The sequence below is a fragment of the Sceloporus undulatus genome, chromosome 1 (genome assembly GCF_019175285.1).
Source record: "Sceloporus undulatus isolate JIND9_A2432 ecotype Alabama chromosome 1, SceUnd_v1.1, whole genome shotgun sequence".
Classification (NCBI taxonomy): Eukaryota; Metazoa; Chordata; class Lepidosauria; order Squamata; family Phrynosomatidae; genus Sceloporus; species Sceloporus undulatus.
The window spans coordinates 228478701-228498650 of record NC_056522.1 but is presented as its reverse complement, the minus strand read 5'-3'; the positions used below and the strand labels follow the sequence as shown (position 1 = coordinate 228498650).

The following is a 19950-nucleotide window of genomic DNA, read 5'->3' as shown; positions in this document are numbered from 1 at the left end:
TAAGCAAGACACATTAAGCATCAAGTGTTGCCTGAAGAATTGTGGTGGTAGAGAAGGAGAAGGAGGAAGAAAGGGAAGGGGGCAAGGGAAGGAGAAAGATGTGGGGGAAGAGAAAGTGGGACAGAAAGACAGAAATGGTGGAATGAAGGAAAAGTGAGTCCAGGCATTACTGGGGAGGAAGGAGAAAAAATGGCGAGAAAGAACACAAAGATGAAGGAGAAAGGGAAAGATCAGGGACAGAGAAGACAAGAATTATGGGGGTGGGTGAGAAGGAGAAAGATGACCAGAAAGAGAGTGAAAGAGGGATAAAAAGAGAAAAACAAGAGATGAGAAAACAATGACGTTCCTAAAGCAAACTGAAGAATAAATAATTTTATACCACACCACAGACCAAAGGAGGAGGAGGAGGAGGAGGAAATGAAATTGTACTATGATTGCTATTATTTAGATTAAAGTGAAGAAGAACTTAGAGTGAAGAAGGTGGGAAGAAGAAGCAACATGGTTCCTATCATTCAGATTAGAGTGAAGATGGGAAGGCGGGAACATGACTGGCAAAATTAACACTAAATAAATAGGAAGAGCCACAAAATGGCACATTTTGAAATAATTTTTTGTTGTTGTCTGCTTCCAAGTCATTTTCTGACTTATGGTGACCCTAAGGTGAACCTATTATAGGGTTTTCTTGGCAAGTTTCTTCAGAGTGAGTTTCCCATTGCCATCCTCTAAGGCTGAGAGAGTGTGACTTGACCAAGGTCACTCAATGAATTTTTATGCTTGAGTGGGGAATTAAACCCTGAAATCATTCATTCATTGAATAATCATTCATATGATTCGATCTGCAGGGAGAGGTGGCAAATATAAATTTATTATTATTATTATATACATAATAATTAATAATCATTTATTTAAAGCATTCAGCGAGTACCACTGAACCCTGTTGAAGGGGAAGAGGGAGGGAAGTAAGCTATCAGGAGGACTCTGCTGTATTTATCATAGACTGAAGCAGCCATGCTCAGAAGTACACATTTTTAAAACTTATGTTCATAGCAGCACTCTTGCCCTTAGTACCCTTTCCTCATATGGAGGCATCTAGAGGAAGTGCCAGACCTGGAGATCTGGGAATCTGACTTACTTTTCAGCAGAGATATATAGAACTGTGTTGACAGTGTACATTTCAAACTATCCAGGATTCATAAAGGCCACCAAAGAAATAAATAATTACATAATATTCTCACAATGAGGTAACTATTTTTTTCTGCAAAATGTTCAGTTTTAAGACAACTTCCTTGGCATTATAATGACTAATACACTACATATTTCAAATATAATTTTAAAAATACTTTTAGGCCTTAAACCTGCTAAAGGTCAGGAACACTGTGGGTGCATCTACGCTGTATCCTTGGATTTGTAGTTTTAGAATGTATTTATCCTTCTCTATCACAAAGTGCTGCTGCTTCACAAAACTACAAATTCCAGAATTCTATAGGATGGAACCATGGCAATTTAAGTGATGTCAAAATGCATTATTTCTACAGTATAGATGCAGCCTATATCACTCTAAAGTCAAAGGGATAAGCCACAACAAATGGAAGTCCCTAACGTTCAATGAGAGTAAGTTATTAAAAAGTGGATTCAGTCCTTAATATTTCTGTAGATAATGATACCTGAAAGAGATTTGCAGCTATGTTGGTTATTAGGTTGCACTTCATAACCATCTGCACACAGGCATTTGTAGGTTCCATATGTATTGATGCACTGCTGGCTGCATGGAAAGCCAGATGAACATTCATCAATGTCTACACATGTTCTGCCATCATCCTTCAAATGGAAGCCAGGCCAACATTTACACTATAAGGAAAATAAAGCAACTTTTGCATCAAACACACTGAGGTTTCAATCCTATACTTACTTACCTGAAAGTAAGCCACACTGAACTCAGTGAGAATTACTTTTGAGTAGACATGTATAGAATTGTATTATATTACGTATATTGTAAAGCTGATGTTGCTCAGCAAGCATGTGTTTAACATCTGGGAACTCATCCAACATAGCATCCAAACTCCACTTTAAAAGAAAATTCTTGCAGCAATTTCCATTGTTCCAAACAAGCCTTTTTTTATCACTGACACAAGCAACATTTCACACTATTAGAAATTAGGCAGCCCACAAAACTCTTACAGCACCACATAGCATATGTATTTTTTAAAAGATATCAAATGCATATGGAGATATGGGAACTTCATCTTCTCCTGCTACCATGTATCTGCATATGCTTCCTATATTGCTGATTCTCTTTTTCAAAGTAGGTCAGGAAACCAAATTCCCCATAGGGGAAAAAAAGGGTATAGAAAAAGGGCCTAAGTTCAGTTGTTCATCATAGCTATATTAGACTCAAGGAATAAGTAGAGACATGATAAGTCAACACTGGCCCAAAACAGATGGGCAGATGAGGGTGGCTTCCGGATGCTCTGGGGGCATGGTGTTTAGATGATGCACACCTATGGAGTGCCTGGAAGCTATCCCGGGGCTGTGCTGAGGCCATCTAAGGCCCCATACAGACAGGCCAAAATAAAGCTGCTTCAGGTCACTTTTGAGGTATGCTGTTTCAATGATGCATGCATACTAAGAGTCTGGAAGCTGTGCCAAAGCTGTGCCAAAACTGCGCTCTGCCGCTCTAGTCCTTAGGACTGGATTGTGGCTTTGGCATGACTTCTGGACTCTTAATACGCATGCATCATTTAAACAGCATACCTCCAAAGTGATGCGAAGCAGCTTTATTTTGGCCTGTCTGTATAGGGCCTAAGTTGGCCCAAAACCAGCTCAAAAGGAGGGGATCTTTTCTGCTCTTTTCCACAGTCCATTTGGGAACCACGGCAGGAGACACTTTTGGGGCCGCGGCATGTGTTTAGCATGGTCCTGGAGCAATTGGGCCTGGAGCGGCTTCTAGCCACTCCTTCCTGCCCATCTGTTTTGGCCCACTTATGCATATTGCATTGATTTAGTACATCTACCCTAGCTGAAATTAACAATTGGATTTAGGCCAAAGGCATTTAATCCATCTTTTGCTTGAGATTTTTCCTCTCTATTTTTTTCTTGTCAAGCTGCTTTACTTTATGGAAATCAGCAACTCGCCCACATTTCCCTTGCATAATTCTAAGAATAGGCACAAATCTAAAATCTGGTCCCACTTGGTGAAGAAGCAAGCTAGCAAGACAGGGGAACATGTAGTTCTATTTACCTTTTCCAAAACCAGAAATAATTGTATCTCATTTAATTTCCCTTAAGGTGCCACAACTGCAAGTTCTCTTTATAGGAGATTATCACACGGAGGCTTACCATCCTTAAAACATGGCTAGATCATCCCTAAAGCGCAAGGGTATGAACACCAGTCGCAGTTGTCTCCCATGATGAAATCCTCATGGAGGTGTCCTGTCATGAAAGTGTTCACAGAGCAGCCATTTCTCTGCATAACAGGAACTTCCGTTATACAGAGAAATGGTGACTGTGAACATTTTAATGATGGGACGCCTCCATGATTTCATCACGGGAGACAAGCATGACCAGCGATCACACCCTTGCACTTTTGAGATGATCTAGCCACATTTTAAGGATGGTAAGCCTCCGTGTGATAATCTCCATAGACTATTGAAATGGTAGGAATGCTTTGTGAAATTATCCTCATTTGAATTTTTCTTTAGTCGGCCATTATTATATTTTTGATTCCTGGACTTTGTATTGTTGCACATTTTCAGCAATAATCTGTTTGTGGGGTTCCACCTTTTGCTATATAAATATATTATATCACAATGCAACAAAGGCATATCCAATTCTCAAAGTTGCCATATTAGCCAGTTCTCAAATTCACCTGGATTTTAAGCATGCTGTCTGGTCCCTGTTTGAATCCTTAGCAGAGTCAAATTACATTTTAAAAAACCCTTTAGCCAAGAAATGGGAAATGTGCTGTTCACATGCTGTATAAGGCCCCCAAACCCTACTTTTGTGACCCCTGAAGTCTTGGAAACCTCCAAAACCCTTCTAACACTCCAAAGAAAGGTTATTAAAATACTGATGATTTTTCAAATGGCTTTTCACCTGAAGACCACACACACACACTGAAAATCACATACAGAGCAGCTTGACTTCCTTTGTTCTTCAGAACCATCTAGCTACATAAAGGCCACTTAACATGCCAGTGTGACCTATGGGAACACAGGGAGAAAATTGCCCCACCCCCTAAACAGTTACCTATCCATGCTGAAGTCCTTGTAAAACCAGAGTTTTAAAAGACAAAAAAGTGTATCTGTATTTATCTTCAAGGAATTTAAGCCTGCCTTTAATGGCTCAGCCAATAGGCTATTTAAATATCTTCACTTTAATGTAAACTGTAGAGTGATTTTATTCCATTCCCTGGACAAATATTGCACATTTGGGGAAAAGACTGGCCTGAACACAGATTGTTGGGGTCTGTTATTACAGAACTGCATACAAAATCATTACTAGAGAAGAATGAAGCCATGTTATTGGAATAAGTGAAGGGGAAATACAGCAAAAGAAAGAATCTGGGCAAAAGGTATAATTCCATAACAACATTTTTAGAAGTTATGTTGCCATGGATTCTGTTGTTTTTGCTGCAACTGACTTGTCATAGCAATATTAATCAGCTGTCTTTCCAGAAAAAAACAGTTCCATTTTGTCTTCTACAGACTTCAGTGGAGCTGAGCTGAGTGCTACCATGGGCCAAAGCAGACTGGTGGCTAGGAGAGGCCAGGGACTGTGGCAACCAGACAGTCCACTCTTAAAGCAGTCCACCACCACAGTCCCAAAAGGGACTGCTCCTTTTTCTGGTAGCTTTGAGCCTATGAGGAGAAGAAGAGTCAAAAAGGGAACAAGAAGGATAATTACATAGACATTAAGATACTGTAGATACAGTGGGCCCATGGTATCCAGGTGCCAGGCCCCCTGTGAATACCAAAATCTGTGGTTGCTCAAGTAAGATTAAATACAATGGTACAGTGGTACCTCGGGATACGAAATACCCAGGTTACGAAATTTCCGGGATACGAAAAAATCCCATTGGAAATAATTGTTCCGGGTTACGAATGTTTTTTCGGGTTACGAAAAATTTTTTTGGTGCTTTTCGGCGCTTTTTCGCACGAAACGCAGCTTTTCCCCATTAGCGCCTATGGCATTTCGGCTTACGAAGGCTTTTCGGGTTACGAAAGCGGCCGCGGAACGAATTAATTTCGTAACCCGAGGAAGCACTGTATAGTGAAAGGGTGTCCCTTTCATATAATGTCAAAATCAAGTTTTGCTTTTTGGAATGTGTGTGTATGCATGTGTAGATACATACAGACATACATGCATACACACGCACACACACACACACACACACACTAATATTTTCAAGCCATGGATGCTTGAATCTGTAGAAAAAGCATCTGTGGATATGGAAGGCTGACAGTAATAATAATAATAATAATAATAATAATAATAATAATAATAATTTGTTTTATTTATATACCGCTATTCCAAAGATCATAGCGGTGAACAGCAAGTAAGCTAATTAGCAAGTAAGTAGAAAGGTATGAAAGAGAGTGTAGATTTCTGGAAAGTGGTTATAAATAAAATTATGAAGTCCTTTTGGAATTTCTTATCTATAACATAATACTTCATGCTGTTTACTCAAATGTATGTCCTACTAACTTAAATGGATCTTACACCTAAGTAAACTTGCAAACATTTATGCACTTCTATTTATCAGGAATCCACTCCATTTCCTAATTTTAAAAAAAAACAGAAGCGGGTGGGATATAGGGGGCATTTATAATCAGGAAAAGTAGTAGTAAAATATGAGAGGATTGTGTCACGACAGAAAAACAGGTCTGCCATATGGTATTTGTGTTTACCTTAGCTACATCTACACTGCAGAAATAATCCAGTTTGACACCACTTTAACTGCCATGACTTAATGCTATGGAATCCTGGGGACTGTACTTTGTTGTGGCACCAGAGCTCTCTTACAGAAAAGGCTAAATGTCTCACAAAACTACAGTTCCCAGAATTCCACAGCATTCACCCAGGACAGTTAAAGTATTATCAAACTGGATTATTTCTGCAGTGAAGATGCAGGCTTTGAAAGACAGGTTTTTTTCCTCCTTGCATAAAAGAACATCTTTCCAATTTTCTAGTGAGAAAGCTGTATTAGTCTGTTATATCAAAAACAACAAAGACTCTTCTGGCACCTTAAAGACTGCAAAGGTTTTATTTGGGGCTTTGTGAATAATGGTGTCCCCAAACCCTCCTACTGACTGAGGTGGCAGACTTTGCCTGCCACCACTCTTTGCCTTACTGTTCTTTCAAAGAGCATTTATCCTTTTGAAGGATAAAGAATGCAGGTGATCAAGCACTGGGGGTGATGGATGAAAATAGTCAATGGTGAGAGCAGCAGGCTGATGTGACTACAAGAAGCAGGAACAGTCACTGCCATGCAGGTGAGCATCTGAGGTCCAAAACCACTGCAGAAATAATCCAGTTTGAAACTGTTTTAACTGCCCTGGCTCAATGTTAGGGGATTCTGGGAACTGTAATTTTATAAGGCATTTAGATTTCTCTGTCAGAGAGCTTTAATGCCACAACAAAGTACAGTTCCCAGGATTCCATAGCATTGAGTCATGGCATTTAAAGCCATCTCAAACTGGATTATTTCTGCAGTGAGTTTTGGGCCTGGGCAAGAAACATAGAGGGCTTGAATAGGAGGGATAGAGGGTAGAAGCATAGAGAAGAGGGCAGCAAGGAAGAGGAGAATCAAAAACACTGTATGAGTGAGCTAGTAGGGCTAGGAGATGGAGGACTAGTGGATGAACACAGCAACAAGGTGATGCAGGTAGAGCTGAGAAAGGAGTGGGTTAAGCCAGCAATGGCGGGATTCTCCCAGGGGAAGCAGTGCAGTTTCCCAGTCCTGGGCACACTGAGCAGAGATTATTCTGTTTCAGTTCTTTATGGACATAAGCTGCTGCTAGAAAACGTGCAGTTTCCTCTCTATGTTGCATATGTTTTATTGTAATTAAAAAAGAGATGGTATTATTGTCTTCGGCAGCCTCTTTCCAACTGTTGGAAATGAGTTTTACACTTTGAACCACAAACATGTCTACAGTCAGTCCTTGGTATCTGTGGACTTGCCATCCATGCATTCAAGCATCTGCGGATGACAAGTCCACATGGGACTGCACAGCCATTAAATTCTGTTGTACCCAATGACAGTGTGTCCACGTGCACAAAGGACAACAGAGGCTGTCCCTGATGGTAGTGTGGCTGTGTCCACATGCCTCCATTGGGAACAACATGGGCTTGAACATCCATGGATTTTGGCATCCACAGGTGTGTGTTCAGAATGGATCCCCATGGATACCGAGGACCGACTGTATATTAATGGATGGTGCTGGGGCAAATCAGTGAAGCTGTGGCACCAGTAAAATGGAATTTCCCCTCACACCCAAATAGTCATGTCAATAGTCATGTTTATTTAGAATAGCTGTATGTGTTTTATTATGTTTATTTATTACTCAATGCTATTTAGTTACATTTTCCTTTCCAAAACTTTCGTATAGTTTTCTTCTCTCTAATAAAATCTCTGTGTTCAGAGAAATATTAAAAAGTATGAGACAAATTTAGAGACTTCTAGTTGTTTGTCTAAATATCCTAAAGACCTCAGACTCTGCCTGATCTTGGAAGGTAAGCAGGAACATCCCTGGTTAGTACTTGAAGGGAGACTAATAGGAAATACCAGGTGCTGTAAGTTATATACCATGGAAAGCAATGGAAAACTATCTCTGAAAACACTTGACTAAAAAATTCCTATGGACTTCACAAAGATCACCATAAGTTGACAGGTAACTTGAAGGCACCTGATTTGCTTATTTTACTCTTATAAGGACTGAGAGTATATTATTCATGGAATAATAGCAAGGATTGGAGAACACTAGACAGACCAATGTGGTAAGATAATCTATGAACAAACAACTATCATTTTCTAGTGTATTTGTGTGTACCTGCTTCAAGTCACTAGTTAACATATGGAGATGCCATATATTTTATAAGTTTTTGTTTAGGCAAGGTATACTCAAAGGTAATTTGCCATTGCCTTCCTCTGAAATTTAGCCTATGGCACCTGGCACTCCTTGGTACTACATGGTTATTTTAACTGTGTAAGCCATTTTATGTTGTAAAACTCTATATAATGTATAATGTAATGTTTTACACACCAGGACTACCAACCTTGTACCCAACTGGAAGATCCTGACAATCTTGAGAACAGCCACTGACTTTTTTGCTCAAACACTCATTAATACGGCAATTTCTCTCATCAGATCCATCACCGCAATCCTGTTTAGTGTTACAAACATCTCCTTCAGGGATACACTTGCCATTTTTGCACATAAAAAAGGAGCTGTTGCATGACTGTTCTAAAAATAAGAAACAGGGGTGGACAGAACACAAATGGAATACAAGGAATATGTTAAGAATTATCAAATGTTAAATTATGGGCTGCATTTTAATTTTGGAACAGGATGAATCTGAAAATTCAGTCACAGTGTTTTCATATTAGTTTGCATGCATTTACATCTTTTAAATATTTGACATTGGTTTCAAAAATAAGTGTATTGTAATTGATGAGCTATCAATACAATAACCCTGGGCCTCCTGGGTCACCCAAGCAGCCCATTTACAGTCTGAGGGAAAGAAGCACCAATTTATGACCCCGCCTGGTGCTGTGTCTTCTTCCAGGACCCTTAATGTGCTCTAGGTGGTCCAAGCCAATCAGAAAACCATGGCGACAGTGACACGCAAGGGCGGGGATGGGAGAGAAGGCCTTTCTGTGAGCAGCAGGATTTACTCAGAGAATGTAAACACAAAGTTTTTACACTCATCCTACATTCTGACAGTATCAGCCTCCTCCCTACCCTCTGTTCAAGTCTTTGTAATTTTTGGTGTAATTATAAGGATGCAATTCAGTTTTATCTGTTCATGTTTAGTGGTGGTGAGACATAGGGCAGGATCCAGCTGGGGTGGGGAGGAATCAAGCCTATGTCCTCTTCATCTCCCCCCACTTTAGGGAGTCCCCTTAAAGAACCTTCTGGTGCAGACTCAGGGCTATTTGACTTGCTCAGGGGCTAACTGACCACTTTCAGTCCTACAACAAGAACTACACAGTGGCTGGCAACCACATTGGTTGCATGACACCACCCTTCATTTGCCAGGGTGGTGATCATCACCTAGTCTAGATGACAGCCAGATTATCAGATCTATGGATTTGTGTCTTGTGCCTGGTAAAATCTATACAGCACTTTTTCCTTCCAACCATGTAGTGTGCATCTGTCCCCCCCCCCCCCCGGCTGTGCCAGCTCCTCACTGTTAGATCAACAACAACAATTCATAAATACATTTTGGTTGGTTTCAGTAAAGTAATATACCCCATAGGTGTACCCAATAGCATGCCAGTATCTATTTCTGTTTTAAAGTCAGAAATGTATGGTTCATATTATTTCATTAGCATGATGTACTTGCTCAATGAAAGAGCTCAGGTTATGTCAGCATGCTAATTACTATTTGTCAGCTTAGGTCACCAAAAGTCAGTTTCAATTAAAATCAGCACTTATTCTTCAAGTCATTATTTCAAAATGTATTTTATCTTTGGTTAGGTAGATTATTTTAAAACACTTGAACTGAAATCTATACTGCAGGTAAAACTTCAGTAGGAATCAATAATATTAATTATGTATAATTTCAGCTACACTATCACAAGTAGAATTTAATCTGTAAAATATCTAGGTTCACTCCTAAACAGACCATCAATTCAACATTTTTATGTCTGCAGTGTTCATACAGCCATACTCTATATGTATTTGTATGTTCTCTGTATATGGGTGATGGCAAACAGAAAGGGCAATCAAACATATATTTAATTCTAATTGTACATGTTGAATCTATGCCATAAAATGATGGAAGATACAGTTGGCAACCTACACAACGATTTTTAACATGGTTTTTTTTTCTTTGAGCATGAAAAAAGGTGTTCTGGCACAGCAAGGTAAATCGCCAATGTTCACACATGTAATATGGAACACACATAATGTGCACTGCTGAAAAAGAGTCTTGCTGTTGATTACATTCCCTTGTTTTCTAACTCTTTTCTGTCCAAGTGCTAAATGTTCTGCTTCAATTTTCCTTGTATGCAGCATCATACTTGCAGCTGCCGAACACAAAAATCTTTAGATCTATAAGTTTGGAAGTAATGAACTGAAGGGAATAATTCCAAATGAGAATCACACAAGAGGAAGATATATACTGTCATCTGAAGAACATCCTGTGTAATGGTTAGAGATTATGGAGCTTATTGCATGGGGCTCCAGGAACGCAAATGGCACAGAATGAAAGTGGGTGTGATGGGAACGGAATGGGAAAAAATGCATTTTATTGTACACTGGAATGCCACCGCTGCCGGAATTCTCTTTTCCTTTCCAAATCCGTGCCAGAGAGGCTGATTTTCAGAAACTGTTCAGACTAGTTTTTGGAGCTTATCGCATGGGGCTCCAGGAACACAAATGGCATGGAACAAAAGGGGGCATGATGGGAACAGAATGGGGAAAGGATGCATTTTATTGCACACCAGAACGCCACCAATGCCGCTGGAAGTCCCCGTTCCTTTCCAAATCCATGCCAGAGGAGGCGATTTTCAGGAACCGTTCAGAACAGTTCTCAGAGCATATCACATGGGGCTCCAGGAACACAAATGGCAAGGAATGAAAGGGAGCATGATGGGAACGGAATTGGGAAAGGATGCATTTTATCACATGACGGAACACCGCCGACACCGCCGGAAGTCCCCGTTTTGTTCCAAATCCATGCCAGAGGGGCCAATTTTCAGGAACTGTTCAGAATAGTTCCTGAAAATTGGCCTCTGGGGGACAGATTTGGAACAGAACAGGGACTTTCAGCATTGTCATCATTGTTCCCCCGTGCAGTAAAATGGGTAATATCCCCATTCCATTCCCATCATTCCCCCTTTCGTTCCGTACCATTTGCTTTCCTGGAGCCCCATGTGATAAACCCCCTTGAAAATCACTTCCTGTGGTATGGATGGGGAACGGAACAGAACAGAGACTTCCGGCGGCATCGCAGCGTTCCAGCATGCGGTAAAATGCATCCTTTCTCCATTCCATTCCTATCACGTCCCCTTTTGTTCAATGCTAGCTGCATTCCTAGAACCCCGTACGATAAACTCCTATATCAGGTGTGAAAACATGGTCTTCCAACTCACATCATTCCCCATAATTGGCATTATGGGAAAGCCTAATGTGAGTTGGAGTTCAACACTTGGTGGGTATTGTCCTCTCTCTCCATGGTATCACTTTTCTATATGCTTCTGTAAATGATACATTATTTTAAAATACAACCACTGTAAATTTTTGAAGTAAAATACAAAATTCACATATATTTAAAAAGCTGAACCTGCACTTCTGCATTTTATGTTAAGTGGCTCTTCATCAGAATGATCTGGACAATCAAAATCTCCATCACATTGCCACTGAAAATTTAAGAGACATCTTCCATCAGCACAGCTGAATTCTCCAGGATTACAGTGACGATAGCCTAAAAGTAGAGTGAACAAAAACTCATACTGAGTATCTCTGAACTTTGGCACATTTTTTGCTGCTTAAAACACTTTCATCCCCCTTTTTATTGCAAGAGTCTGCAACCTACATAGCAAAAGAGCTAAGAATCTAACTGGGCAAAGTATCTTCCTGCTTTGAAACTGACTAAACATCCAAATGTGAAAAAGACTATCTAGCAAAAGGTGCAGTATAAGAAATATGAAGTGCTATAGCTAGATCAGAAAACGATACACTAAAAGAAAGTGCTTTCTTTGTTTCTTTATTACAAACATGACATTCTTGGTACTGAGAGTATATGTATTCTTACTAATCTTGTTATTTCATCATGAGAACTATGTTTTTAATTGCATGACAAATGCCGCTGAGCCCAGATGTGTTTCATTTAAGAGTGGTGACAAAAATGAGATTGTTACCAAATATAAAACTGCACAAAAAATAACAACTAAAAATTAAAAAATATATTATAGGACCCTGAAGTACACAGTAAATCTCAGAACAATGACATTCAAAAGCTCTTCTAAGCCTGCTGCTGAGAAGGAGAAATTCATGAGTAAAATACAATATGAATCTTATACATTTGAAAAATTTTACAAAATGGTTTAACTCACAAAAAAATTCAACAGCCTTTGTAACACTACAATGATTACTCTTGCATCAATCATTGTTGTATTGTGTTTTCAAGAACTGTTGATGTTTATTTGCCAATTATGCATGCAAATAGATGAATATTTGCATAGTTAGGGGAAATTAAATAATGGCATTAAGATACCCCTTATTAATTTTTTTTGTCCAGATTCTTTAAAAAAAACAAACATTAGTATCAGCATATATATATATTTTCTCAATATAAGAAAACCTACAGATTTTCTTATCTCGAGTTTATCAGGATAAAGAAAAACATTTATCCAGTAAACATAAAATAATACAAAATAATTTAATTTAAAGCTCCAATAATATATCTTAAATGATATATTAACAATTAAAAATATTTTTATTTCAATCTAGCTTTGAATTTATAATTTAATAAGATTAGATTCAAATTATACTTGCCACATTCCAGTGATTCATCTGAGCCATCTCCACAATCATCATCATGGTCACATACAAATTGCTTAGGAATGCAGACTTTATTGTGGCATGTGAAAGTATTTTCATCACAGGTATTATTAGGTGCTAGGAAAAACAGGAGAGATAAAAATTAAGACCTTTATTAGGGGGGGAAATAAAACACAGATACATTTTCTGTACTGGAGCAATATTCAACTAGGATGTTACAAAGGAAAACAAAAAACAAAACAAAATAAAATAAAAACAGATTGATACTATAAAATAATTGAGTCTATGATTGTAAAACATTTCTGTAAAAACATGGAGTTCCATATGTGTTTTATTTGTTTGCATCATTTGGGTAAAGCACTCTTTGGGTTCGGCCGGTCAACCAATTACAAATCCATGTAACAGTTACCTTGTCTGGCCCACATTTTACAAACTTGTTTGCAAGAATGTCATGGGGAACTTTGTCAAAGGCCTTACTGAAATCAAGATATATTATATCCACAGCATTCCCTTTATCTACCAAGCTGGTAATTTTATCAAAGAAAAGAGATCAAATTTGTCTGGCATGACTTGTTTCTCTGAAACCCATGTTGACTTTTTGTGATTATGGTATTGCCTTCTAGATGTTCACAGACTCTCTGTTTAATGATCTGCTCTAGAATCTTTCCTGGTATTGATGTCAGACTAACTGGACGATAATTGTTGGGATCCTCTTTTTTTCCCTTTTTGAAGATGGGGACAACGTTTGCCCTCCTCCAGTCTGCTGGGACTTCTGTTCTCCAGGAGTTCTCAAAGATTATTGCCAATGGTTCAGATATTATATTTGCCAGTTCTTTTAATAACCTTGGATGTAGTTCATCTGGTCCTGGAGACTTATATTCATTTAAGTTAAACAGGTATTCCTGTACTATCTCTTTACTTATACTGTGCTGAAATTCCCCTATTCTGTCCTCTGCTCCATTATCCTCAGGTTGAGCACTCTTTCCCTTTTCTGAGAAGACTGAGACAAAGAAGGTGTTGAGTAATTCTGCCTTTTCTCTTTCCCTTGCTAGCATTTTGTCATCTTCTCCACGCAGTGGCCCTAACGTTTCCTTCTTCTTCCTTTTGCTGCGGACATATCCAAAAAAGCTCTTTTTATTGTTCTTAACCTCTCTAGCAAGCCTGAGTTCATTCTGCGCTTTAGCTTTTCTGACTTTGCCTCTACACATGTTCACTATTTGTTTGAATTCCCCTTTGGTGATTTCCCCATTTTTCCATTTCTTATACATGTTCCGTTTAAAATTTAACTCAATTGAAAGTTCCTTAGTCACCCATCCTGGTTTCTTGAGACATCTCCCAGTTTTCTTCCTCATTGGAACTGTTTGAAATTGTGCCTTCAGTATCTTCCTTTTAAGAAACTCTCATCCGTCTTGAACCCCCTTCTCTTTAATATTCCTGACCATGGGATCACCCCCAGTATTTCTTCAAGTTTACTAAAATCAGCTTTCCTAAAGTCTAGAATGTGTGTTTGACTATGCCTGGCTTCTCCTTTCCACTATATAACAAACTCCAGGAGAACATGGTCACTCCCATCTAAGGATCCCACCACTTACACTCCATTAACTAGGTCATCTCTGTTGGTTAGGATCAGATCCAAAATAGCTGACCCCCTTGTTGCCTCTTCCACCTTTTGGACCATGAAATTGTATCCAAGGCAAGTGAGGAATTTGCTAGACCTTGAGGATTTGGCTGACTTTGACTTCCAGGAAACATCAGGATAGTTGAAGTCACCCATCACTACTACATCTCTCCTTTCTGAGTGTGTAGTCATCTGTTCTAGAAAGGCATCATCAATTCCTCCAGCTGACTTGGGGGTCTGTAGTAGACTCCCACCATAACATCCTTTTTGTTTCCCTCCCCTTGAATTTTTATCCAGATGCTCTCCACCTGGCTTCCAAGATTGATGTCTTGGATCTCTTCACTGGGGTAAATGTCCCTGACATATAATACTATTCCCCCTCCTTTCTTATTTGGCCTGTTTCTGTTAAAAAGATTATACCCCTTTATTTCTACATTCCAATCATGAGACTCATCCCACGAGGTTGCAGTGATGCCTATTATATCATATTTGCTTTGTTGTGCTAGGAGTTCAAGTTCATCCTGTTTATTTCCCATGCTCTGTGCATTAATGTAGAGACATCTAAGACCATGTGTTCCCTTTACTTACTGCCTGTCCAAGTTCTTTTGCCTCCCACGTTTGAGTCCTTGCACTGTTTGCCTTGTTCCCTCTGTGTCAGTTTGACTATTTTCTCCAGCCCTTTTGCCTTCCAGAATACTGTCTCCTTCCCCACATAACTCAGTTTAAAGCCCTCCTGATCAAATTTTTGAGACTATTGGCAAAAACATTTTTGCCAACTGGCATGAGATGCAACCCATCCCTTGCCAGAAGTCCCTCCTCATGGTACCTTTGCATGTTCATTACTGAGTTAGAGTCTCCCTCATTAATGGTTTGCCTTTTACAAATGGTTCTAGGTAGATTAAATCACAAAGTCATCATTTCCACAGAAAAGCCATGACAAATTCTCAAAATTTCTACCATTCCAAATTAGCAGAAATTCTCTCTTTCCTCTGAGGAAATGGTCTTCAGGAAACTGATCTCCCACCACCACCTCCATGGTAGCCTTCCTGTGGCAGGCACATGAAATAGACCTCATCATTTGTTATAGTATTTTTTCTTTATTTGTTTTTAATGAGTAGGCATTTTTCTTCAATTCCAGTATTAAATGCCATATTCCAGATAACACTGATCACCACAAGCAGAGATGCAGCTGAGGAAGTAGGCTTAAGTTTATGAAAGCTCATGCTACACACTTTTTACTTTAGTTAGTCTCAAAGGTGCTACAAGATCTCGCTACATACTGATTCTACAGACTAACACGGCTATATCTTTAAATTCTACCACAAGTAGAGAGTATGTCTGCTCTTTTCAATGGCAGATCCTTATGCCTTAGATGCTGCCACAGTAGGCAGTCCCCAACCATATAAGATCTGCTTAAAAGCCCAACCACATGAGTTTTGTGGGTCCTAGGCTATATATTCAGAACTGAGAATTTTGGCCAACTTTATCGGGTTCTAATAAGTCACAGTATTTTGTTTTCCCAAAAGCAAAATATTGCACATAAGGTTTCATCTATTAAAAGGGAGATGAAGAAAACAAAAGGGAATAGAAAGAAAATAGCTATTAATTTTTCATACAGGTTAGATTTCCCTTATCCAAAATGCTTGGGAGCAGAAATGTTTTTGATTTCTGAATCTCTAGGTTTTGTATTACTGTTATTTCAAGCCATATATGGTGGTCATTCCAACATCATACTTGTCTGTAAGACATTTCACCCTTACACTGCTGCCAAGTTTCTCCAACAGCTTGATTTTTGTGCTATAGATAAACATAACTGCTTTCTCTTTTTCTCTTTTTTCTTATTACTGTTACCTATAGAGGTGTTGTATCTGCAGGCCTTTTGACATTTTCAACAATATATTTACAACGCATTTTCAACTATATTAAAATTTGGGTTTAACTAACTGCAAACTGAATATGCAGTAATCTAGGGCAGCCAAACTTAGAAGCAGGGCAGCAACAGAGATGTGATAAGCCCTGGCAGCTAAGCACACATTCTACAGACTCCCTCACTTCCTGGGAGCCCACCAACTGACTGTTTGCATCTTGCAAATGGAAGCACTGCAGCCACCTGAAAGAAAGAAGTGGGTGGTTGGTGGATTCCCCAGAAGTGAGCAAGCCTGAAAAATGCACTTCTGTTGGCCAAAGCTTACCACTGCTTCAGCTGCTGTCCTACACCATTTTAAATATAAGGATTTCCACATCCATGAGGTCAGGTACGGAATTTGCCACTTGTGGCAACATGTCAGCCCTCAAAAAGTTCCAGATTTTGGAGCATTTTGGATTTCAAATTTTTGGATTAAAGATGCTCAACCTGTATATGCGGCAAAAGTTCTCTTACCACATCCTGCTGTAGCAAGCTCATCACTTCCATTAGGACAGTCTCTTTCACCATCACAAAGCCAGTGCTGAGGAACACAGGCATAGGAATCTAAGCAGCTGAACATGTTTGGAGCACATGTTACTGAATCTGGAAAAGGTTAATTACTGTATCAAATATTTTAAAATACTTTACAAATTTTTGGAAGCTATGAAAGTCCCTAGATAATGGTACTAAAAAGTAATAGAAGTACATTTTTCTCAACTACTGACCTCTCAGCATTTTCTGCATAGATAACACTATTGCTACACAGAAATATTGTTTTCAGTGCAGAAAATGCTACTTTTTGTGCAAACCAACCTGTGAAAATTCAGGAATCAATCTCAAATTATTATTAGTCCTTGAAAATTGTATGGTGTTTCAGGATTTTTTGACATTGGGAAGAAAATTGCTAAAATTACTTGTGGCTTCCTTCAAGAAGAAATTTAGTGAAAAATGGCCTCAAGCAGACAGGCCCAATAAGGCGGGCTCTGGATGCTTTGACACTGTTCACACTATGGTTGTGGTGACTACACACACCCAGCCCCAATCCAGGCAGTCAATGTGGTTTTCAATCCAGCTGGCAAAGGGAGCAGTTTTTTTTCTGCTCTTTTTATAGCAGGGCTTGGGCTGCTGTGGTTTGGGGGCATGTGTCACCTAAATGCTATGCCTGCAACATGTTCTCACAAAAGACCTTTTTGGCAGTCTGTTTCATACCACTGCATTCCTACTCTTTACTACAATCAAAGCAGCACCAGTACAATGAATCTTAGATTTCCAGGACCACCTTGCTCCTCAGTGATCAAGAATACAACATTAATATTACTACTGTAATACCGAGAATCTGTATACTATTACTGTGTAGAAGGGAAGAAAAGGTAAATCTGGATAAGAGAAGAAGGTGGTGGTGGTGCATCTATCCATCTCAGGGGATACTATGCCTTTTAGTGGCCCTAACAATTAAATGACATGATTTCAAATATGATAGTTTGTACTATAATTTCTTCATAGATTTCCTAACTGTTTTCTTTTAGTGCCTAAGGATATTCTAGTTTTCTGCCTAATTCTCTAAGTAGTTTAAAATTTTGTTGAAATTAATTCTGGTAGTAAGTATTAGAGTCTTTCTCTCTGAAAATTTCCTAATGGTACTTATGTATGTGTGTTTTAACACATCTCTTGATTACCATGTAGCTTCTTTACTGTTTGTACTTCCTGATCTGAAAACAACTAGTGTAAGGATTTACTTAATGGCCGTGAGTAAAACTCTATACTTCAGTTATAGCTTTGGGAACCAATGGAAGCAAAGTGCTAGAGAGATTATTGTACAGTAGAAAAGAAGATGTTAACACACGCACACACATATACACTTGTAAGTTGCCTTGGAAAACTCTCCAAATCATAAACTCTTATGATAATTTCACTGAAATATTATTCTCTTTTGACGCTCCCCATTATCTTCTGTTAAACTACTTAAAATACAAAATTCTCTTCCAAGTTAACAAAACTAGTATCAAGAAATTCCACTACAAGCTTATTCTCTTTCTCATGCATATAATGGAAAAAGTAAAATAGTACAATGCAGATCCATGGCTTGGCTTGTTTTAGAGTGCAAGAAATGAGGGCTTTTCACTGCTTTCCTGATAATTCTGAGTATAAACTTTCCTATTACCTGGAGAAGAAATGGTGGAATTGTTTGTTATTATGTCAATGCTTTTTGAAATATCTTGAGGCTGAGTCAGAATGTCTACATGAACATGTGTACTATGCAGAAACAAGATCATTTTGACTGCAAATTTACAACTCTACCCAGCACTGAAATGCCTTCATCATTATATAAAATATTTAGATAATAAATTATGCATATTACTAATGCCATGCCCCCACCAGAGAACTCGTCCAGTGATAATGAGTACAAGCAGTACCCCTTCCCTGAGTCTCAACGTGGTGACTGTTGCAGCAGACTCAGCACTGCAGATAGAGGAGCCTGCACTCCTAGATCAGGTCAAATAAGGGACAGGGCTCAGTGCTGCTTTTTTATACACCAGTAGGAAATATACAGTTCATTCAGAAGGTTGCTTCTAGACTGCAGTTTTATTACTGTGTTTTAGAAGTCTAAAATGTCTTTAGAGTCTGTTACTGCTTTCTCTGAGTAGTATCTCACTGTCATTGATAATATGATGCACTGACTTTATAAACTGTTTTCTGTGGGACTCACATCTTTTAAATAAATGCCCACAAAGTACTCACCACAAATAGCTTTACTTTCATCCAAGCCATTTCCACAATCATCCTCTCCATCACAAACCCATTGTTTGGAAATGCACTTGTTTTCAGAACAAGCAAACTGATTCCATGAACAAGAAGAATCTGAAAGGAAATGTAAATGAAAAATGCTTTGTTGCTATGTGCCTTTAAGTCCCATCCAACCTAAGGTAGCTCTAAGGCTAAATTACAAATTATCAGTTGTTCTGGTAATTAAGTTGAGTTGGATTTGCTTTCTGGAAACAAAAAGTCTCCTTCTGTTTTTGGAAGGAGCCACAAATCAAATAGAGACTCCCACCTGTACGGAGAGAGTGCAGTGGCACATTACTCTGAATTACCACTTTTCTGCACCTCCCAGGGCCACCAGCTAACCCAGGGCCACGAAGCAGAATCCTTGGTCCTCTAGAACATGGGAGATGGAACTGACAGTCAAAGGAAATTATAGGATATTTCTCTCCTGTTCTTTGATGATCAACCATAAAATAAAGAGACAGGGAAAATACATTGGGTTTAAACAAGAGACACTTTATTTGACCTAAGAAAATGGCTTGAACCTGGGAAAAAGCAAGAGGGGGAAGGTTCATCTGAAGCCAGGGGTCACCATATGATCACCTCCTCAACCTTTCCTTGAGCAAAACACTTAACCCAGAGGGCAATCCAATACTATAGATTGGTCCCGGGTTGGTTAGTATCTTGGAAGGCTAACCCAGGGCACTCCCCTAAAGTTCTATGAGTTTATGAGAGAGAGCAAATCCCCTTCCTCCCCACCCCCAAGGTTCCAGGACCTGCTGGATCATTCCAGAGCCATATCCTTCACCAAAAGGGTGCCAAGGTATACACCACACTCTTATATTTTTTCCTCCATTACCTGCCAATGACAACCTGTTTACTGACACCACTTTATACCACTTGATCCAGTTCCTAAGCAACAATATGGGATAGGA

General features: G+C 39.1%; 1 protein-coding gene across 6 annotated transcripts in view; it reads right to left on the bottom strand.

Moving 5' to 3' along the window:
• The window catches only part of LRP1B (LDL receptor related protein 1B), a 1051820-nt gene that overhangs the window by 147246 nt on the left and 884624 nt on the right, over window positions 1-19950 (bottom strand). For 5 of the 6 annotated variants that reach the window (XM_042437575.1, XM_042437584.1, XM_042437612.1 and 2 more), the window contains 6 exons: window positions 18992-19111; window positions 16727-16855; window positions 12723-12845; window positions 11509-11649; window positions 8275-8462; window positions 1665-1848 (listed from right to left, as the gene is read on the bottom strand). In XM_042437575.1, coding sequence (XP_042293509.1) covers window positions 1665-1848; window positions 8275-8462; window positions 11509-11649; window positions 12723-12845; window positions 16727-16855; window positions 18992-19111 — 885 coding nt within the window. The remainder of the gene's footprint in view (window positions 1-1664; window positions 1849-8274; window positions 8463-11508; window positions 11650-12722; window positions 12846-16726; window positions 16856-18991; window positions 19112-19950) is intronic. The other variant, XM_042437621.1, reaches the window with a different exon arrangement.